Source organism: Ruditapes philippinarum, unplaced genomic scaffold (assembly GCF_026571515.1).
Source record: "Ruditapes philippinarum isolate M1 unplaced genomic scaffold, ASM2657151v2 ctg1516_1_1_1_1, whole genome shotgun sequence".
In the NCBI taxonomy this organism is placed as follows: domain Eukaryota; kingdom Metazoa; phylum Mollusca; class Bivalvia; order Venerida; family Veneridae; genus Ruditapes; species Ruditapes philippinarum.
In genome coordinates, this window is record NW_026867184.1 from 643,345 (window position 1) to 667,753 (window position 24,409).

The window sequence follows — 24,409 nt, forward strand, 5'->3', positions numbered from 1 at the left end:
CATGTAAAAATATTTCGTTAACTAATATCACACAATTATGAAGCATGTAACGGTTTAACAACAATAGGTGTCCATCTTGGCGACATGACGTAAGTTCGTCACGCGGGTAATACACTAATTAACCCACAAAAAGGTGGGCAGATATTAGTAACAGTATTTTAGATAGGATGTTAACTTTATTAATATTCGTTCTGAAATCCACGACTTTAATTACAGCCGTGGTGAATCTTCTTTTAAAAAAAGGAACTTATAATTTAAAGGAAAATAACTTACCTGACATTATTATGAAAAGATACTCGGTTACTTCCCCTTGTGATAGCAAAACCCTGTTGGCCGGATATTCCTGAAATGAAGAAGTGAGGTTTTGGTTAAATAGAAAAAACTTACATAAAGACACGGACGCATTCGGTATATTAGTGGCATATCTTTTAATTACCTTATATAAACAAAGGCCAGACTTAAAATATCAGTACTTCACAGCCTCAAGAAATAAATTCATTAAAATCCGCATTTTGTTGAAATGATCATTGTATACAAAATGACCATATTTTCTTTTTAAAAAGTACGTTTCTTATTACTGAGGTAATGAACGTTACTTATGTTAAATTAATGACGCTAAGTATATAAGAAAACAAAAAACTGAAATGATTCGAAAATTTCACAGTCTTTGAAAACTGGAATGAAAAAGCGAAGGGTTTGAAATGATTGGCCGAACGGACAAATTGCCAATTCAATTTATTTTGTCTTCTTTAATTGACTGTCCATTATCAGTGATTTTGCATATATAACATATAACATAATAAAATTAAAATATAAAAATATTATATTTCATATAACAATGAAATACGCTGTAAAAACGGTGAATTTGTGTATGTTCTGTTCTATAAATTTTCATTCTTGATCAGCTGTTATAAAAGGAAGAATGTAGTCTGGCTTTTATAAATTGTCGTTCGTTATAAATTAATTTTGCGTGAATGACCCGAAACAGCACTATAATCAATCATTCTAAATTTTCAACAATCATCCAAATGTACATCTATTTAAACTTAAATTAATAGGGTTTCTAGATACACAAAGGAAACACATCTGCATATTCTTTTTATAATCCTTAAAATTTGTAACAGTTGCCGACACAAAATGTAATTTCTTGAATGAATAGAACAGTTTTGGATACATACATAATTTTGTCCTTATATATTGTAAAATGATAAAAATCAAGCAAGGGTTATTGGGAATATTATATATGATTTGTTTATATTAATTATAAGATGATAGGGATTATTAAGTATACGTGTTGTTGTACATACAGTACATCTTACGATTTTGGAGATGAAATTCTTGCATTATGTAATCAAATATTTTTGATCTAATGAAGTATTAAAGGAATATTTAAAACGAATTTTCCAAAAATGATAAATTAGTTTATTTTATAAATATTAAATTCAACGAAAAATGGTATGTTCAAATTAATTATAGATTAGTTAAACACTATTAAAAAGGAAAGAAGTTGCTTACATTAAATTGTGGTTTGTTATAAAGGCGAATATTCATCTTCCTATATTGTATTTAACCATGTTTTAACTCTTACTACCCTATATATCTGAAATAGACATGTCCATTTTTCATTCTGAACAAAACCATTTATCGTTTTAGGGAAAATTTCAAAGTAAGTACTTGTTGAAAAGCGAACCGTGCAGACCATGATCATAGAGCAGGGATGTGTCGCCCGATCCTGGTCTGCTCAGGTCGCATAGGTATAATATAGTGCTGCCAGCAGACTCAATGTTAATATTGTCACTTTATAATGATCAATATGATTATTTACATATTGCCATACAATGTATGCTCATATTGTATATCATGCTGAACATTAAACAGTTCTGTCTATTACGCTCTGTATTTTACATTTAAGAAATTAAACAAACGTGTCTGTAACTACTGAATAGAAAAGATATGAGCCGCGTCACGACAAAACCAACATAATGGGTTTGCGACCAGCATAGATCCAGACCAGCCTGCGCACCCATTATGTTGATTTTGTCATGACGCGGCTCATATGAGAAAAATATGAACGCACATTACGAAAAAAAAAGATACCAATACACTAATTAACTAAGTAAACACACTCCATAAAAGGCAATATTTAAAAAAACGAAGAGTTGGGGTTTTTTTGCAAAAATTTGCATATACATGATGTGAAATTTAAATGTATTTTTTAAGAAATAATGGTTAAAAATGTGTAATGGCAAAGAAATTCAATTAACACAGGGATATTCGTATAGAATTTGATCGAAAGGCGAAATTGTGATATTGTTTCGCGCCATTTTGCAATTTAGTGTCGTTACACCTTTCATCCATATTTCTATTAATTCAGACGTCATTAAAATCTAATCCATTTCGAATTATATCTAGAATCAAATTTCATACATCAGACTGATTTATCATACTTTATAAACCTCGTTATTCGTGTGTATCATCAATAGTAAATGAATACAAGCGGGAAATTAACTCAGGCAGACGTCTTTGACAAATGATATACCTGTATTAAAAGGCTTTCTTTTTTATTAGTTTATGACCTCTTCATTTCTTCCGTTATAAATAATACGATCCTGTTCATTGAATATAAAAGTTAAGTACTAAATGCTTTAAGACTCCTTCTATGCCATATATTTTCTGTTTTATGGATGATCAAGCACTGATTCACGACGACTTAGATCGTGATATATCAACAAAATTGAACTTTTAAGGTGGGTACGAATTTTGAAGCACAAAATAGAGACTTTATTATAAGCAACATAAGTACTTAGGATGACTATCAAGTTATACATCAAGGAGTACCTAGTTAACTTTGTTTTTATTACATGTATAAATTACGTATTCCTTTTGTCAAAACAAGAATGACGCCGTAGAATTTTAAAAGAACTTTGTTTTTTAACGAAGCACTGAAAAATTCCGCCCCGTGTAAAACAAACCCATACAAAATTATTTTGTAATTGTTTTGTAAGTAATCATAAAGTTTATTTTAAAATATAAATTTGCCACGAGCATAGACATTAATTTTATCAAACTATTTTTTTTACTTTTGACAGTGGATTTGTTTGGCCTTCACCAAATTTTAGTTAACAGCATATTGCGGTGTATGCTTCGATTTTTTGAGCAATTAAAGTGAATTACATTTTTCTATAACGTATATTGTATCGCGACATTCAAGGTTTACGATACTGTATCTATTTCATTTTACAAAATTGCACGACCGTTTTTTTTTTCTTTTAATTTAAACCCCCTTTATCAAAATATCAAAAATCCTACACTTTACATGCGATGATCTCAATCAAAAATAGGTAGTATGAAATTTGTAAGCATATATTAAGAAAACTGCAATAACTAAATGCTATCTTTAAACACTTGAAATAAGAAAGATAATGATGAAGCATTTTTAAGTAGTAAGTGTTCATTTGTGAGTATTTACAACATTAAATTGGTAAAGTACATTTGAAATTATTTTTTATAAACACTCAATTACTAGATTGAGTTTTAGTTGAACGACTTGCCAAAGTGAAAGTGTTGCGATTAATTTAAAATATTGCAGTCCAATTGCACATTGTTTTATATAAAACTACGGTGTCCCGTTAGGGTAATCGCGACACACATAACACGGAACAACGAAAACACGAAAGAACGATAATAAAACGTCGAACTAACGAATCCACGATGATGAAAAGTCAGAAGCACGATGTTGAAAACCCGAAAAAATGAAACCACGATGGTGAAAACTTGATATAATTTCTTGTTTTCATTATCAATTTCTAACCTTTTACCATCGTGGTTTCGTTATTTCGACCTATCACCACCGAACCTTCGACTTTTCATCATCGTATCTTTGACTTTTCACCGTCGTGGTTCCATTATATCGACTTTTCGACATCGTATTTATGTGTTTTCGTTGTTTCGAGTTATATGTGTATCGCGAAGGTAAAATTTGTTCGAGTCTTTCAGTTGAGGCTTTAATTAGTCTAGGTTTAAGTTTATCAGTATACGCATTTACAAAATTAAATTAAATTTTGCAAATACGTATACGTACTAATAAATTTTAACCAACTTAGCGTTTTAAATTTTTTTTTTTATAAACAGTCGCTGTACTAGACTGATTAACAGTTTCCCGATTTACTAAACTAAATGTTTTGCGATTCATTTGAAATACATGTACTGCCATCCTATTAGACAAAAATAATTTCAAATACTAACACTTGTACACGTTCATTGGTTAGTGAACATTTCTACTATGCCAGCTTGAAGAATAACACTCGTCTGGAGTGAGTCTGGTTTCTGGGATTCTTGCGGCAAATAAATTTATACCATAAAAGTTGGGTTAACAAAATAAGCAATGTTTTACCTGTATAGCTAGTTTATGAAGAATCTTTTCTTTAACATCATCCGAGGTTCTGGCCAGAAAACTATGACTAGAAATATAATCTCGTTTCCTTTTGTCGATCAATTTTGTAGCCTTTTTCATCAATTTATGGAACCGTTGTCTATCCACGCGTATAAATTGGGTGAGCTCTTTTGTGTAAATGGTTGCCGGCGGTGCAAGATCCTCTGTTGGCCCCTCTGCACTGACGAGTCCCAAATACTCACCAGTGCCATGGCTGTAAATGATATTAGCTTGGAATACATTTCGCGATTCTGTAGACCTTAAATCATAGGTCACTTCCACAGCTCCGTTAAGAATATAATAACATGCCAGATGGTCCTCCCAATCTTTAATCGACACATATTCAAAAGCTTTGTAGATCTCATACGATACCACCTTACTTAAAACATCCTTAACGAAGTCCTGTCCCTTATGAATGAGTTTTAAACCATCCACAACGCATCTCAAACATTGCACTTCCGTTTTAGTCAGCAGTGAATCTAAATCACACTTTTCATTGGCTGCCGCGTTTATCGCCATCAACCGACGCGCTTCTTGTGTAATAATGACGGCTCCCTGTGACGCGAAGAGACGCTTGTTAAACACCGGCGCAGCATCTTTCTTTTCTTCATCTTTCTCCGGTTCTTTTATTGATTGTTCTACCTGATGGTAATAATTTGAATCTTCCTCGAAATTTTTCGCATCTTTGGCGGCCCTGACAACATCAAACATGTCTCTGTAAGACAATAAAGAGCGAATTCTTAAAATGTTTTCTAGTTTCTGAGATACGTCAAAATCACATAAATTATTTGCTGAACTAAAGGTATTAACCGATTAATCCAGCTAAATGTGGGAAGTGAAATATATAGAATTCCCATTACAAACTCAACATTGTGCTTTAAAATGACCAATAAGGCACATTGCTATGTGATTGACGTATTCTCGTTTGCAACAATGACTTCTGTTTAACTTTTAACCTGATCTGTGAAAAAAATGAACAATACTTCTTATTATTACGAGCGTCAGTCCATGTTTTGAAGAAAATAAAACCAACATTGCCACAGTTTGACATCCGTTGAGTCGATAGATTTCAATGTAATGAATTCATTTTGTTATTGATCTAACAGGTTTATAACTTGAACAAGTAGTAATAAAATAACACGTTGAAAGTGAATTCAAAGAGGAAAGTAACCCCCCTGTTGACACTTTTTACGTGCAATCATTTTCAGAAAGATTTATTTTCTATGTTATTAGCTATAGGTCAATTCTCTTCAGTGAAAGTTAAATGATGCAAGTGGTATGATTATTGGGTTTTATTTCGTTTTTCAATGATCCACGCCACAAGAATTTTCTTATAAATGCCACTTGATTAAATTAATCTTGAATTGTTTCTATAGACAATTTTCACACGTTTCTTACCGAGACAAACCTATAGATAAATGTTGAATTGAATTTTGAAAAAAGGGCAATTAAACGAATAGGAATAGGGTAACAAAAAGGTTATTACTTGACGGTTAAGACCACCTCATGAAAACGTTTTAACAGAATTTGAATTGTCATAAAGTGATTTTACTTCACGTATCTATAATACAACTCAAATTGGAGTGTTTTAAAACAGGTGGTTTCTAATTAGAAATATGTTTTTGAAATAGGTTCATGTTTAAAATTTATTAGGATAACATTAATTATACCTTTAATACAAAACAAATACAAAAAAAAAATGTACTACGAAAATAAAGGTAAACTGTTTCAGATATATAAACGATAGCTAAATACAGAACAGAACATATATGGCATGACATGAGGAAGAAAATATGTATAATAAATGAAATATTATTTCCTCAACATATATTCATTGAGAATGTAACAAAGAAAGAAAGAAAGAAAGAAAGAAAGAAAGAAATGTGTTCCGCTATAACTTCTGATTAAGAATCACTGCGTATTTTGCAAAATCTGATATATTATAAGCGGCTGAAAATTTCAGTATATATCAGAGGAGCTTCTTAACAAATAACAAATGTACAAATGTTTCGTTTCAAGCAAATAGCTAAATTAAAGGAACTCCAAAGACCTCCAAAAGTCTAAGAACATAAAATTTTAATTTCTCACATAGATCAACTGAGACACTTAAAACAGAAATATATACAAAAGATAACTAAGACATATACCCAGAACTACATTGAATTGCGTACGTTTGTGCTAGTCTTTTTCCGATTTGAATGAAAAGCGTTGCAACGCTTTTCATTTTTGGGTCATTTTTCACAATTAGAATGATTATTCTGGGAAAAAAAACGGATGTGCTTTTGAACATAAGTTATTGGTATAGATCTACATCAAATGGAGTAATAATCTCGAAAAACTATTACCAGTCCGGTCATGTCAAAAAACCGCAGTGGAGTCCCTTTAAATATTAGATATAATAATATTATAAATCAACATTCGTACAAAATTATATATTTTCTTCTCGGGTGAAAAAGACCGTTTTATTATAAATATTATCAAAATATGAATTCTAGAATGAAAACACCCTTTTTAAAAATATTTTTCAACTGAGCATGAATAAATTCAGTACGTGCTGCTGATGTTTAATAAGTCGTGGCGGAATATCCCGAATGTTAACGAAGTAATGAGTGTTATGTGACAAGATCGGAGTATGCTGTAAGTTACTATGTATTTTTGTTTGTTCTATTTTGTCTTGTGGGAATTATTTACGCAAATAAAAAAAAAAATAGAAAAAATACTGAATGTTCTTGTTTGTGTGGCTTGTTTGTTAATTATTAAATTGTTCCTCAATCGTTTAAAGCGACTTGTTTTCACTAAGATCAAATTATGTCCCTGTCTGAACTCCGTAACTTTATAAAGATATTTGCGAACTCCAGCTAAATTTAATGGTGCAAAATAGCACGATATATTAAAAACATTTTTTGACCGTGAGAAATCATAAAAAGGTAAAGTCACCAGTAGCACCTTTTTCTTCAAAATTAAGTTCTAAAAATGTTGACTTAAGGTAAATTTACCGGATTTTATGATTCTCTACAACAAACACTTAACGTTTAATGTACACTTTCTCTTCTCTTTCATTGAATAGAAAATATAAATATAACAGTTTAACATTATATAACGGGCCTTTGAAGGCACAATATCGGACTTGAAAAGTAAACAATCAAATCCCTATTATTAAGCTTACTTTTATTTGTACACGCACACCCTCAGATGTGATTCTAAAACTTCTTATTGAAATCTGTTTTTATTATTTAAAGTACACTAAATAAAGTATTAACATAGTAAATATTTAGATATAGAGTGACTTTAAGATTTCAATTAAGTGTTTTTCAATGAGCTCGCAATTAGGTTTAAAGACGAGTTCTGCATTTTAGTTCAAAATTAAACATGATGCTAAAACGTATTTGAGGCTCCATCTTTTACTTACCATTTCCTGATTATTGATTTTTTTAATAATTGAAACATTTTCATTAATAATATAGTGGTAATTTAAGTCAAACCAACGCTTAAAATATCATATCGCGACTTTAGTGTTACTGGTGCAATAAAACCTTCATTATTATAAATACGAGCGGGCACTGCATTATGGGTAGAACAACCGACCTTCCGTAAACTTCCTCCAACTCCCCGATGAAGTTCGTTTGTGGAAAAATAAAATAATAGAATAATGATGAAGAAAACACACACAGATACAACAACAAGAACAACAAATAAAAATCCGGCAACACAAACTAGTAAATGTCTGGTACTCTAATAGTAATTTAAAATCACAAACTTTATCCGAGAGTTTTGTTCTATTCTTTAACTTACCGTGTTCTGTCACCAGTAATTTTTCACCTTATATAACAGAGACCTATAAAAGGTCACTTCACAACAGAAATTTTCTTAAGAATCATGCAGTTTTCCTAAAATTCTGAACTAACACCAACGTTTTTACTTCCCAAATTAACAATTTTAGCGATATTTTTTCCCAGAATCATGAGGCTAATCCCTTTACAAAAACACTGGTCTCCTAACCCTAATTACCAACAATGCAATGTACATCAAAGTCATGAACGAGTTACTGTAACGTATTTCTTTGTGTAATAAAATATTAAAAAAAAAACTACACTTACATTTCCCTTTATCAATCCTAATTTATTTTATTTTAGAAAAATAAATGTCAAAACTTGTTTAAATATTAAAAAGAACATTCCTATGTTAATCCGCTGTGAATTTTAACAAGTTTAGTCCAGGTTGATTTGCTCATTTCATTAAATAACTGTGCAGTCAATCGACCAATGCAAATTTTTCAATCTTTTTTTTTACCCTTCAAACTTGAACGCTATTCATCCAAGAATTTATAGTTAATCTTTAAACTAATTTAATTTGACAGAGTCTTTTTATCTTCATGTTAAAATACTTGTCAAGGGGAGATATTTTCAAACACAAGATTACCATAATCGAGTGAAATTATGAAGGATAAATACATGATATAAACTGATCCGAGACAGCGCATGTCAATTTGTAAATCACAAGTTCACCAAAATAATAATTCAGGAACTATAAAATGATTCTTTGAAAGACGAAGGACAAATTCAAAAAACACAAGTTTTAAGGGGTAAAAGTAAAATTGTCATTTGACTAGCCAAGGTTAAAACGATTCCACGAGTACATTAAAATCGGGGACCTTCTTTTAAAATATAGCCTTTCTTTCAGGAAGTTTTTGCAAGTATGTAGTCGGATATCTCAGGCCTTATAATTGTATAAAATATCCTTGAGAGTTACAAAATGTTAATTAAGAAATGTTAGAACCTTATTCTAAATTCTTACATCGGCCTACGTAAAATAAAACGCGCATGCGCTAAATCTAACTTCACGTAATGTAATGTAAAAGCTTATATACGGTCATTCGCACCGTACAACTGCTCCGGTATATACAGAAGTTACAGTTCCTTGCGATAGTGGAGGCAACTTATACTGGTAAACTGCTTTACAGCCTGCCCAGGAACGATGCGGCTGAACTGTGCTCTGGTAAATTCATTGTGGCTTACGAGTGAAAACTACCAACACCACCAAAAGGCATAAATAAACTTAAATAGTATTATACGTGAACTATTACTATAATAAAAAGGTCTATATTAAATCAAAATGAAAAGAGAAAGAAGAAGTGTGTTTCGCAAGCCAGTATGATAAACTAATTGCAATCCAATCTGTTACCATTTTCCAGAAAATAGTATGGTTTATATCAATTTCTCGAAAAATAAAATCAAGTTTTCATGGCTAGAAGGTTTCTTCTCCAATAAACCAGCGATTTTTTTTTTCTCAGTTGTAAAAATCACTGTCATACCGGGATTCGAACCTTCTCATTTTAGGGGCAAATAATTTAATTTCAAATTTGCCCTTGCTTTTCTGAATAGGGAAACTGTCTTTGAGGGGTCAAAATAATATGAAATATTTAGTTCATTTTCGTTTTTCCCTTTGATGTACAAATAGATTTCTTTAAAAAAAAATTTTTTATTTGTATCTAAAGTACATATTTTTTGCTCACAAGTTTTGCTAAAGATTGAAATTTAAATTTACAAGGTTAACTATTACAAGTGCAAAAGTGGTTAATTTACAACAAACCACTTAAAGATAATTATATTTTATAGCTGGCATAAAACATGTTTTATCAATTCGATATGTTAACAATAATACCACATATTATATTTCAAACGGATCGTGTTTCTGTTATTGACCCGCAGAAAAATGTTTTGCCCGACTTTTAAACAAACATATTTTTGCTAAGTGGTTAGAGAGATTTCAATTTTTTAATGTTATTGATGTTAATATTTGAGAAAGGTACTCCACAATATTGAGCTGCTTTGTTTTTGTAATGTACACCTTAGCTAACACCTGTTCAACCTGGTGAATTCGATTTCTTCACGTAAAAATCCGTGCAACAAGTATTACCGCAAGTGACAGCTTGTGACGACAGACAAAATCATATGTAACACGTGTATATAGTGGACAACCAGCTTGAATGTTAAATTAAAGCAACATAGAAGTCAATACCTTTATTTAACTGTTCTAAATAAATGAAGTAAAACAGACATTTCCCTTAGAAACGCAATCTCAACTTGAAAGTAGATAATACTCCAAGTTTAAAGTGAATATTTTTGATACATTTTTGGGGAAAAGACCACAAAAAAGCTATCCAAAAAACTCAAAGACAAAAGTGGGCATAACTGAGCAAAAAAAAATACATGAAATAAGGTTACCTGTTTCAAGTGAGAAGCTTTGACGGTCTTTAAGAAATTGACCTTAGCAGAAAGAGCATAACATTGCCAAAATGAATTTTAGAATTATCTGCCCTTCTGAAATGGTGTTATATTTTGAGATAGTGAACATGTAGTGAATAACTTTTTCAGTTTCAGAGAAAATGGACGTTAACAAAAATGTTAACGAGGGCAAAAATGTATGTAGACATAATTTAATGATTATCTGCGCTCTTATACATTTGCTTTTATGTATAAAAGCAAAAAGATGTTCTAGTTTGTGAGAAAATGGACCTTAACCCTTTCCTTCATGAGCATATTGTAAAAAATGGCCTTTTTCTTTGAAAAGCCTCCTGTTGCAAGTTCAAACTGCTATGAAACTATGAAAAATGCTTCAATACTGATGAAACTGCTGGACCATTGCCTCTGTAACAGCATGCTCAATCTTAAATTTCCTGTTTCCATGACAACGGGGGGGGGGGGTCTCAAAATTGCGAAAAATTTTGTATTGCTTTTCTATCAAAACTGATTTAAAAGTGCTGCAACTTCTCAATGGATTGAGATAGAGTAAAAGGCTTTTCAGCATCGGTTACTAGTTACCCAAAAATTGAGCTGAGGCCATTTTTAGCCTGTCACATATCCGAAATTTTCTTGGCGATGTGGGGGAACGGCCGCCCCCTTTAACCCCCCCCCAACAGAAGGGGTACATCCCCCTTCTGGCAACCCCTTGATGTACAATTTTTATAGGGGCCACGCCGAAAAAAGTAATCACTTTTTTAACAACATTTCTCAAACGAAAAACAGTATTTTGGGTCTAAAAGGGCATTTTTTCACTGTTTGAGGTCTCAAAAGGGGGAGGGGGGGGGGGGGGCAAAAAGCCGTCAAAACACATCTATATGATGTATAGGGCTGGTTTAAACATATTTATTTATTAAGCTCGATTGCGAAACAAGTTCTTGCAACTTATATTAATCACTTTCGAGTCAGCTTCCTGGAACCAACCAGTACTGGTGTCATATGAAGATACATGGTCGTGATCAGATTAGGGCTCGAACCCAAGATCCCTGGGTTGGGAGACAAACACCTTAACCTCTAGGCCACCGCTCCCCTTAAAGTAAAGGGTTAACAAAAATGCTGACCAATGACGACGCCTCCGCTGTCGAGAGGGTCATGACAAAAGCACCACTGTTGTAGAGCTAAAATGGATAAGTACATATTCAAAAAATATATGTTACGTTACTATATTAATGTGAGCGTCAGTCTTATTTGAATCCGACATATCAGCACTGCAAAACATTGTTTTATTTTAATGTTTGTTAATGGTCAACAATACACATACATCGATAAACATAGACTTTCATTAACGTATTAATATAAGAACTGTGCGCAAGTTTCTTATCCTCGCATTGGAGAGTGACTAGAGTGTTAATCAAAGTCAGTCAAGCGGGTGAGGGGATGGGGAGGGATTTCAGTGTGGCCGAACAAACAATTCCAAATATTACAAAGTCTAAACCAATTGCTTAGCACTATTTAAGTACTTCATGTCCTGCCCCTAGCCAAGGATCATGCCAATATAGTTTCGTAGCTACTGGACATTGGTTTTTGAAGGAAGTGTTGTTTTAGTTAAATAATAACGACGAACAAACGGACCTCGGGCACAGAATGATATCGCAGGTGCAAACCATGAGCCCGTTGGAATCAAGTAAGCAAAACTAAATGAACACCTGGTGTTAGGGTGACGCCGGTTAGATTCAAAGAACAGAGAACTAAGCCGAACCCTTTACAAACGAAAGTTCTGATCGTAGCTTTATACTGGATATATTTTAAACAATTAATGATTAAAGCATTATGTTATTTAAAGAGCTCGCATGATATCGGTCACAGAACATGCAGAAGGTAAACATGAAGTATGCATGGATCAATAAGGGGGATAATCTGTTAATCCATGATGTGTTCATAAATATTGACGTTAAAGCTTTAAAGGAGCTGTGGTAATATATATCATAAAACACAGCTTCAACTTGTAAGAGAATGTTACTTTTCTACATCATCTGCTTATTGTTTAATTTTTTAATGATAAACGTCTTCTTACTACGGGTTTTAACAGTGAGATTCTTTTTTAATGAAAATTTAATGGAATGTTCTTATTTGTAAAAATGTTGTTAAATGCACAAATAGTGTCATTGAGTTTAGCCTCGCGCACTTAAAATCCACAGGAGGTGCCAGATATAAAACTGTAACGGGGTAGAAATATGACGATAAAAATTGTAAATTATTGTATAACTTAGATTAGGAATACAATATTCACATACATTTTTCAGATTTATTTTGTTGTTTTTTCTTCTTTCTTTTTTTCTTTATTTTTAAAGTGTTGTAAAATAACTGGCGACATTATGCGTTTACCAATACTTTTCATACAATGTACCCTTAATTTTTCATTTTTTAATGATTTAAATCAACTGGAGGCATGATACATGTACGAATACTTTTTATACAATGTACCTTTAAACACTGCTAAATCATTTTCTTTGTTTTATTTTCGTGAAAAATGCAAACATAAACTTACTCTTTAGACAGTGAACATTTTATATGCCCTCTGCCTCCATTTAACTTTGATGATAGGATTTCAAGCTTTTTTCGTTCACATAATGTCTTCATTGGAGCTGATTGTGGTCGAATTGCCGGTTTAAAACTATATTTTTGTCGCTCGATGTCTTGTTTGCTCGGTGTACGTGCTATGCAGTCGCCATAATTGCTCCGCTCCGTACAATTTAAATGATACCTTCTTCGGATTGAATATCGGCTATTGACACGGTCGACAATACCGGCAGTTCTTGGCCTAGCAGTTCCTGGCAAATCTTGCCGATAATTCCGGTCGACGTTACAGGCAGTGTTCGGTCTTGACTGCGACCGTGATAATCGTCCAGTCAACATTTCATACGTTTATTGTGAAATTGTCTTTCAATGAATATGATATATAACTTATAAACTATCTATTAAGAGTTTTTGTTAATAATTATATCACGTACTCGCTGATTTTTCACATAATTATCATATTAATAACAAATTAATAACTGCATTGTCCGACAGGAATATTTTTTAAAAACACTATCACATAATTCCTTTTCATATAACATTTTATGACAGTGGCTTATAACTTATCAAACTTATCATCCATGTATATCCGTTGTGATAAAGAACAAACTTGTTTTTGGCGAAAAAATACCCCCAAGATTTTAATGATATTTCTAATATTTCTAACCGTACACCGTTGCTATTGAATCACTTTATAGAGTTTTTAGATTGACGTTAACTCTTATTAAATTACCTATTTAGTCGGATGTCATTTCAATCAGATATGTTTGTGTATTTGAATAGACGGTATTCTATTGACCGCGAAAGTTTAAACACTTTTGTAAAATTGATAACTACCGATCTTTAATCAAAACATCAGGAAATCTTTATTTCATGTTACACCATGGCCGAATACTATTACGTTTTTATTTCTGTTAGAGATCTATTAAAATAATTCGTTAAAGGCACAACTGGTGTAGTATTAATGTAAATTAAAGTAGTGTTACCTGTAATATATAGGTATATATTTTATATATATGATATTAGAAACTATTTTTGTTGCATGTACGAATATCTACTGTTTTAGCATGTTGTACATTTCTGCTGGTTAGGTTTACTTGGTTACTAATTGTTTGTTTGTTGCCATGAAACAAAATTTTAAATCAATACGTTTTTTTTCTATTCATTTCTTTTTCTTCTTTTATTTTCTATTAATTTCTGTTTCTTTATTTTTATTTAAAAAAGATATTTTGGCCTTTTTGCAGTGCAGTATGTAAATAATGCAAAGTTAACCGTAACATTGTCACCAACAGTGGTTGTGATAGCCCGGTAATAAGAGCATTTTTATTAACGAATCTTTTTCTGATAGTTTTGTTTGGCACCATCATGTCGGAGAAATGTCCAAAGCGCAAATTGAGGGGACATTTTAGCGAAGATGGGAGTAACTGACTGCTTTTTCAGGCGGTGCCTTTACCAGGGATTTAATACTCCGAAGGACACAGTCCCTGCTATTTTCTGCCGGTAGGCGCGGCGAAGAGCAGATGTAATTGCATTTTTTACTTGAACCTAGGTATCTCAGACATGTTGCGGGTACACTGTTTATAATTATTCATACCAACAAGTAGGCGATATATTTCAATTAAACATTCTCGGAACAATTTATTAAATATTTAAATGCTGAAAGAAACTATTTATCATTTAGCAGTAAAGCTTAATTCTTCATTCGTTTTGTTTTAACGTTGTTAATAGTTAAACAAACGATTTTCTATCTCAAAAGATATCTTAAATTTTGATATGTTTGACATTTGTTACGTCAAAAGGAAGATACATTTTTTGGACTCTATACATATTTATACACCACCTACTAATGTTTGTCGTTTTATAAAGATTAAAGGATTGACTCCTATATCTATCAATGCCCTGAACCATCTTGTCTGATAACAAAGTGTATCAACAGTCTGACAATATTATTCAGTTTTATGACAGATAGACTCTAGAATAAATATTTAAACACATGTCAACTGCAAAAAAAATCACAAGTAGTCGAGTTTATTGAATTATCATTTACCTCCCTTGACGTTGTGACCAAACACGTCAGTTGTCGTTCCTGATAAAAATACTTTTGGTAAAAGTGAATTTTCGAGTTATCGTTCCTTATAGTATAGCTTTGTTACAAGTGTATATCAAAGTTGACGTATCTTATAATTTACCTTTGATATAAGTATATACATATGTATAACAGTTATCGTACATTATAATACGTTTGGTATTAAGTACATTTTAATAGTTTTGGCATTACGTACATTAAAACAGTTTTGGTATTAGTTTATATGATATACATGTATATAAATTTGTCGTAATTTGTAATCTGGGACATAAAGTTATCCCATGTCCCAGTTATCGTATGTCCCAGCTTATAATATCATGATATACGTGTATATCAAATATGTGATACGTTATATACATTCTTTGATATGAGGCACTTTGTAATTGGTGTAAATGTATATTATAGTTGAGGAACTTTATAATACACTTTTGATAAAAATATTTATTCGAGTTGTCGAACCTTATAATACATTTTAGATATAAGTGTTTACAAGAGTTGTCAAACCTTATAAAAGTTTTGATATTAGTGTATATAATAGTTGTCGTACCTTATAATACGTTTTAGACATAAGTGTTTACAAGAGTTGTCAAACCTTATAAAAGTTTTGATATTAGTGTATATAAGAGTTGTCGTACCTTATAAAAGTTTTGATATTAGTGTATATGAGAGTTGTCGTACCTTGTAAAAGTTTTGATATTAGTGTATATAACTTTAAGTGTTGTCGTACTTTATAAGAGTTTTGATATAAGTGTATACATGTATAAGAGCTGTCGTACCTTATAAGAGTTTTGATATTAGTGTATATAAGAGTTGTCGTACCTTATAAGAGTTTTGATATTAGTGTATATAAGAGTTGTCGAGCCTTCGTATATAACAAGTTGTACAGTTTATTACCTGAGCATGTTTAAGCAAGAAAAAAACATGCTTTTTTTCATATATGTTTTAATACTTAAACATGAGATAAATTGTGATTATGCTTATTTTCGGTTTCGACTGACTCATAATTTTGTTATTCACATACTTTGAAGATAATAATAATTAATTTTGAAATATCTTCTACGTTACATACGTAAGAAAAAAATACACTGTGATTGATTCACGTGCAGTGAGTGAAATTACGAAGATCAAAGACCCGGGTTAACCATTTCAAGGCAACTGTGTTATTGAATTCTTAAAACTGGATTTCAGTACTGATGTTGATATGACATAAGAAAACATATACAACATAAAGCTTAACATGACAGAAAACTAGTTATTGTTGTATGAACCATGAAAACCTAAATTAATAAATCATCAAACCATTACCTCAGTCCCATGCAATGTTTCCTTCTCACCCATGTTCTCATTTCGTCCGACTTTTCCTCGTGCGTTTGTTCCAGGACCATATTACGTAACGCTCGCCATTTTTCATTTTTCTTCTGACCAATAATTTTACATCGTGATGTTTCCATTTTTACAGTGCACGTTATTTTCGTGTTTTGGTTTTACGTTTAATTACACTTTATTCTACCGCGTGTTTCGTGCTTGGATATATGAAGATTACAGTTTTTGTTTCTTTTTGTTGCTATCAATAGAGAAAGCAATAATTATTTTAAGTCTCGTATAACTACAACTAGAACAGTTCCAAACTTTAGAAAATTCGTTGCAAGTCACTTTATCATATTTCTCAAACGTAACAGTGCGATTAGCGCTTTAAAAAATAACGAAGCAAGCGATTGTTCTTTTCTCATTCGATTCACAGCTTCATTTTGTGTTAAAATGTTTCACTTCATAAGAATATTATTCTAAACTACGAAGATCAAATTCCTTGTAAGACCCATGTTTCCTTTTGTTCTTAAATTAGTCTCCGTTTTATTCTCTTTCATGTGAAACTCATATTACTAAATTGCCTTCGCATTGTAAGTGGTTTTTCAAAAATCTGGCCGATGAACAAGGATAAGGGTAAAATTAGTTAACAATATCGAAGAGGTTGTTTGTTTACAATGGTCAGTAATAGCGGAAAGAGGTTGAAAATATGTAAACAGAAACTCCCAATATTACAAATTAGATGTAAGTGCGTATGGCCATTTATCATCATAATTTACAGAACAGAACAGAACAACAGAACAAATATTTTATTATTTTCAGACTTGAGCATATGCTCCTCATCTTAACAGAAATACAGTATATATCAAGGTATCACATAAACATTACAAAAGTATTAATATTCTTTTATAAATATATATACACATCAGTACATAATTATTTATCATGAGAGTGATATAATATAATGGTTATTTATACAAAGTCAGATTACAATTATATTATTTTCTTAAGATATCGAACAATTGTTATCCCGGCAAGAGAAATGCACTTGGCTACTAAGTATTTCTAGAGCAATATTATATTGAAACAAAAGCAATAAACTATAGTACTTCTTTGGAATATATTAGTATTACAGACTCAAATAATTCATACAATGAGACTATGTTAACAAATTACTCCTTATTTTCAAGGCACAATTCAGATAGCAAGCTAGATTGTTCAAAGTGTGTACATTCTTTGATTTAAACAACTGAGTGAGTTTAAACACACTAGGACGTTCGTAAAAATAATTGTCTATATATCGTTTTCTTATACTTTTTATACTTTGTACATGTTAAAATAAAATGATATTCATCTTCAATGTCATTTGATCCACATACTTCGCAAACTCTCTCGCTCCTTTCTATCCTATTCTGTCCGTATCTACCGGACTCAATTCGTAGTTTATGTGAAGAGAGTCTAAACTTTGTTAAAACTTGTCTACACTTTTTTGATTTAACAACACTCAGGTAATCCTCATACACAAAGTCTTGTTTAACATTCTTATACACAAATAAAACACTATTGTTAGTCAAACTACTATTCCAGTCTTGCACAAAAGTATCTATTAAACGCTGCCTAAAACATGTAATGAAACAGTTAATGTCAACATTTTGTGGTGATTCCCAAATACAGCCGAATCCATAGCTATATAATAATTTCTTTACGTTATGAGCCCAGTTTATTTTTTCATCTTCTAGCATCAAATCATAAATTTTTTCTAATAACGCAATTTTTTTCGTATTCAAAATTTTAAGCCAGAATTTAATAATTCTGATATAGCGATTAATATATAAAGGAAAACGTGCAAGTTCACCGTATATACACCAAACATTACTAGTGGACAATTTAACATTTAGAATATGTTTGCAAAATTTAAGATGTATTCTCTCCATTTCTTGACATTTTGTATAACCCCATACTTCAGAAGAGTAATTTAAAATAGAAACACAAAAAGCGTCAAAAAAGGCTGCACATAGTTTTTTGGTGTAATATCAAAGTCTTTAGTATTTGATATTAAGGTATTCATTGCTTTAAGCGATTTTCCAACTAGCATTTGTACATTCGAATCAAAACGACCGTTAGAATTAAAGACCGTTCCTAAGTAATTAAAGTTATCCACTATCTCCAGACGATTTCCGTCATAAGTCCATTGTTCGCTATTTTTCAGTCTTCCCCTCCGTCGAAATACCATCACTTTTGTTTTGTCAATGTTCACTTTTAATCCCATCGATCACAGTATGTGTGAAGGTCATTTAAACTTTGTTGAAGATCTTCTATGGAGTTAGACATTAAAACCATATCGTCGGCGTAGAGAAAGAGGATTAACGTAATATCTCCGAAATCAAGACCACTGCCTGGACGAGAGCTTAAGTATAATTCTAAGTCTTCTACAAACATTGACCAGAATAATGGAGAACATATTTCTCCTTGCTTTAGACCTACTAGTATTTCCATGAATTCGGAGTATTTATTTAAGTGTTTAACACGGCACCTCACTTGATCGTACATTGATCTCACGATTCTTAACATTTTACCGTTAACACCTAATTTATATATTTTAAGCCACAGTGCATTTCTATATACGCTGTCGAAGCATTTTTTCATATCAATGAATGTTGCATAAAAACGTTTTCCACAATTTAAACTATTTTCAATTAATCCGTGAAGACAAAATATTGCGTCTGTTGTAGAGAAACCTTTTTAAATCCAAATTGCGAATCGGTGATGATGTCATTTGCCGCGCACCAGTCTGTTAGTCTAGTATTTATTACAGACGTAAAAATCTTTGATAACACGCTTACTAACGTAATTCCCCTGTAATTATCCAAAACGTTATCGTCACCTTTTTTTTGAACAATGGAATGATAATCCCCTCCATCCAAGTTGACGGAAAATGACCACTCGAAAATATAAGATTAAACAAGTCTGTCAAATGTGAAGAAATAATATCCCCAGCCTCAATGAAATATTCATTAATCAAATCATCACTTGAGCCCGCCTTCGCGCGCTTAAGATGCTTAATTGCATGCTGTACCTCTGCAATAGTTTATAATAGTATCAAGCTCCTCAAATATGGGGTCATCTGGCGACAACTCCTGCCGACAAAACTCTTCACTTTCGCTGTCACATGTAATATTGATTTCGTCTATTAAATTCTTGAAATAGGCACTGAAGTCATTTGCTGATAAATCACTACCTTTTGAAATTTTCTTTTTTGAAAAGAATTTCCAAAACTCACGTGGGTTTTTCGTTTTCAAATTCTCAATGTCATTCATTTTAACAGACTTAAATTGCAATCTTTTTGTTTTAATCCATTTTTTGTACACCCGTTTTCTTGACATAAGGGATAATCATAATTTACAGCTTTAGTTATTTACAATCAACAATTTATTGGATATCTACTTAGATAAAATGGTCAATTTTAAAACCAAGTGTTTCACAGATACCTCCATGGTGATCGATAGCTATTAAAGTACCATTTGTTACGAAAGAGTTATCGTGGGAAGTCGGACATTCCCGGATTTAGATGTATAGAAGTCGTGGATCAGTATGGTTTAGTTATTTTCAGGGATAAAATTGGGTTTTCTCGGATAATTTACTATTTCCGTGTATACGGAATATTATGTTGTAGCGATGTATTTTGCTACGAGCAGCGTCGGTAAATTAGTATCTTGCGAGACTTTTACGAACTAAAAACCTGTTTCAATGATAAATTATAGGTTCACTAAATTCCTAAATGCTACATCAAATAATTAACTATTTCTTGTCCAAGTAACATGATATATCCAAACGGTAACATGACTTTTCCAAACAGTAACATGACTTTTCCAAACAGTAACATGACTTATCAAAACGGTAACATGACTTATCCAAACAGTAACATGACTTAGCCAAACAGTAACATGACTTATCCAAACAGTAACATGATATATCCAAACGGTAACATGACTTATCCAAATGGTAATATGACTTTTCCAAACAGTAACATGACTTTTCCAAACAGTAACATGATATATCCAAACGGTAACATGACTTATCCAAACAGTAACATGACTTATCCAAACAGTAACATGACTTATCCAAACAGTAACATGATATATCCAAACGGTAACATGACTTACCCAAATATTAAACGGTAACATGACTTATCCAAACGGTAACATGAGTTATCCAAATATTAAACGGTAACATGACTTATCCAAACGGTAACATGACTTATCCAAACAGTCAATGACTTATCCAAACAGTAACATGATATATCCAAACGGTAACATGACTTATCCAAACAGTAACATGACTTATCCAAACAGTAACATGACTTATCCAAACAGTAACATGACTTATCCAAACGGTAACATGACTTATCCAAACGGTAACATGACTTATCCAAACGGTAACATGACTTATCCAAACAGTAACATGACTTATCCAAACAGTAACATGACTAATCCAAACAGTAACATGACTTATCCAAACAGTAACATGATATATCCAAACGGTAACATGACTTATCAAAACGGTAACATGACTTATCAAAACGGTAACATGACTTATCCAAACGATGTATCAAACGTACCAAAGTATTAATTTTGCTGTAATCTTCTAATGTTTCTGTCAAATTGACATGAAATTTATAACTATCCACTGTAGTAAATTAAATTTGACCCCCTTGTTTAAAATTTAAATGAACAATGCAAATACTAATAAATTTGAATGAAAATGGAATAAGAAAGATGTGTTTTATTTTCTTTATTTAGTATCTTGTGCTACATGTTTATAATATCAGCCGATAATTGATTCATCTCCATTAAATCGAACCATGTTACAAACGTCATATTCATAACGTCTGTCCCTGAAACAACAATATAATTGAGCCGCGTCACGACAAAACCAACATAATGGGTTTGCGACCAGCATGGATCAGTCTGATCAGGATCCATGCTGTTCGCTTACCAAGTCTATTATAAGTAGAGAAACTGATGGCGAACAGCATGGATCCTGATCAGACTGCGCGAATGCGCAGGCTGGTCTGGATCCATGCTGGTCGCAAACGCACTATGTTGGTTTTGTCATGACTTGGCTCAAATGTTGGTTACATTGACAATTATACAGATTACTCATTTATTCTGTAAAGATATTCCAGATCGTGTTATGAGACAAATTATCCAGAGAATAGGTAGTGTAATGTTGGTTTGCCGATGGACTGTCAAACCGAATTGAGCAAATAAGGTCGTATTGGTCACGAGTCTCAAATTCGTTTTTGACAACTAGAAATGCACCTGACATTCACAAACAAAACATAACATTTGTCCCTAGCATATCACAGAGAAGCACAATATGCACTTTCTTTCATATACTAGTAGACTTTTCTTGAATAACAGGCTGGTGCACACCAAACTTGGCAAGCCTCGTTCCGCTCAATGGGCGGTTACCACCGGGACGGATATTCCGATCCGAATCTCAACACAAAACATATTATTAATCTATCCCCTGTCAACTGACGACAACAATGAAGGTATTATATGATCTAAGTTCAGGGGAAGCAACTAGTCAAATATTTTCAAAAGTAGATTGCAAGCTTGTCTGCCCTTACAACTAATTAAAATCTAATGAAATATTTTTTTATAAAAGTAAGATACAAAAAATTTATTGTTTCCATTAAAGCATGATCGATTCCCGAAAGAGTTGTTACACAGAATGTCTCTGTTATTTAATTCAAATGAATATTGTACGTGAACTGAATAAAATGTTCCGGAAAAAACACTATGCTCTTAATAAAGTACAATGTACTTCTAACCATTTAGTAATGGCAGCAGATATGTAGCTTTATACACTTTAATTAGTTTCTGTAAATGATATATAAATCTATAGTATTAAAGCAGCATGCCTCCAGATTTGTGCTTATTTTCATGAAAAGTTTAAAAATGTATTTAAAGAATATTGTGAATTGTTTAAAATGCTAATGTACACATTTCAAACAGCACTTACAATCCAGTAAATACCAAAAAGATGTCAAAATAAGAAAAATTAGCCCTTACTGCATTAGTAACACAAGGGAAATATGGTGATGAAAACTGCAAAATCAGTCCTTAACTCACACATAACATGTGAATTATTACATGAACTTGAATCCGAAAATCTTTTACTTATTTTTTTTTACCTTTTTTTAAATTTTATTAAATTTTTTTACAAGTTTAATTTTCTTGAAATATGTTGGCGCATGCAACTTTAAACTTACCGTCCTTTTTTATTAGAGATCAAATGTTTAAATAAGGCACAAAAACACTTACTCTGCTCCGTTATCGTGTTCAGAGAAAACACCTTTAATTGCCTTCCCCATTGGTAGCTGGTAGTCCTGGGGTTTGTCTAAATCATTTGTCCATCCAGTCAGTTCACAATCATACATGTGAATATCTGGTAAATACATGTATAAGATAAATGAATAACAAGAAAAGCATTGATGCAAAGCATCAAAGGGCGTCCAAGCAAGAAATGCAGCAAGTGAAGATGGACAAGTAGACAACTGATGACCAGGTATTCTTATAAACTTTTGAATGGTTGATTGTTTTTTTTACCAGAATTATATAATATTTATGAATTGCATTTCATTTCATGCATAATTCTCCAGTTCGTTATTTATTACCATAGTTATTTATTACCATAGCGTGACACGAATGACCGTTTCATAAAACTAAAACTACTTCTTATAAATAGATTTTCGGACTTTCACAATGTTAAATTCATCATTCTATTTATAAGTACAGCAATACATAATAACCCACTGTGTACTAATAAAAAACCCGAAGATTAATTGACGGATAAGATAATTTCATTTGAATATGTTTGCATTGCGAAATTCTCCAGTTCTCTATTCATTGTACATATCGCGACATTTCATTTTTGATAATCAAACACCCTCATACCAATCGGAACGATCGGCTATTACGACCGACGAAAAGGCCCGAGAAGTTGCAATTGCCCTTTCTCATTCCATAAGGGGCGTCGCGCCTCGGCGCGTACGCCAATAATGACACTGTAATAATAATATCGGTGTCGTATGAGATTTGCAAGTACCATGAGATATGCAAGTTCCGTTTCCGGTTTCGAAATGACTTGCCGATTTCATATTGGGGTTCATGAGACTCGCAAGTCATGAGAACTGCAAGTTCACTGTTAATGATAAAATTGCAGACTTAAAAATATCGATTAATGACAAAGATCAGTATATGATGTTAAGAGCTACTTCTGTGATTACTTAATTTTAACATTTTTGATAATAAATAAGAAAAATAGTGGTGAACAGGTGGGTGGGGATAGAATATAGCGATCAATGTGAGAAAACAAAAGGTTTAGTTTCATCATAAGGTTTTGTTTCATCATTAATCAAGAAATTGCAATCTGTTAGGTACACATAATAATAAGTATCCACTATTCAATGGACCGTTGACAATTTGGACCATATTAATTGGAATAACAAATTATATTTTGTATGGGTACCAAGGCAATTCACTCCCCAGAAAATTCACCCCCTTCCAATATTTTTTTGTTTATTTTTTTTTTTATCTCAATCAACTGCACTGCAGCATCATTGTCTGACATAATTATCCAGTATTTAATACAAAGGTCATCTATAATGTAATAAAAGGCAAAAAAGCCCCACTTATCCAGGAATCAGGGTCAACTCAGCCCTAAAACAAATTTCGGCCCTACATGTATACCAACTCGGCC

General features: G+C 32.1%; 1 protein-coding gene across 4 annotated transcripts in view; it reads right to left on the bottom strand.

Annotated features, from left to right (window-relative positions):
- LOC132735176 (uncharacterized) overlaps nucleotides 1-16,800 on the bottom strand; it is a 30,861-nt gene extending 14,061 nt beyond the window's left edge. For 2 of the 4 annotated variants that reach the window (XM_060722095.1, XM_060722094.1), the window contains exons 1-3: nucleotides 13,220-14,063; nucleotides 4,394-5,147; nucleotides 274-343 (exon numbers count right to left, since the gene is read on the bottom strand). In XM_060722095.1, the coding sequence (XP_060578078.1) occupies nucleotides 274-343; nucleotides 4,394-5,147; nucleotides 13,220-13,587 (1,192 nt within the window). In that variant the 5' untranslated portion in view covers nucleotides 13,588-14,063. Of the gene's footprint in view, nucleotides 1-273; nucleotides 344-4,393; nucleotides 5,148-8,529; nucleotides 8,868-13,219; nucleotides 14,064-16,639 lie in introns of those variants that run through there. The other 2 variants (XM_060722096.1, XM_060722097.1) reach the window with 2 other exon arrangements.
- Between the last annotated feature and the right edge of the window lie 7,609 nt (nucleotides 16,801-24,409).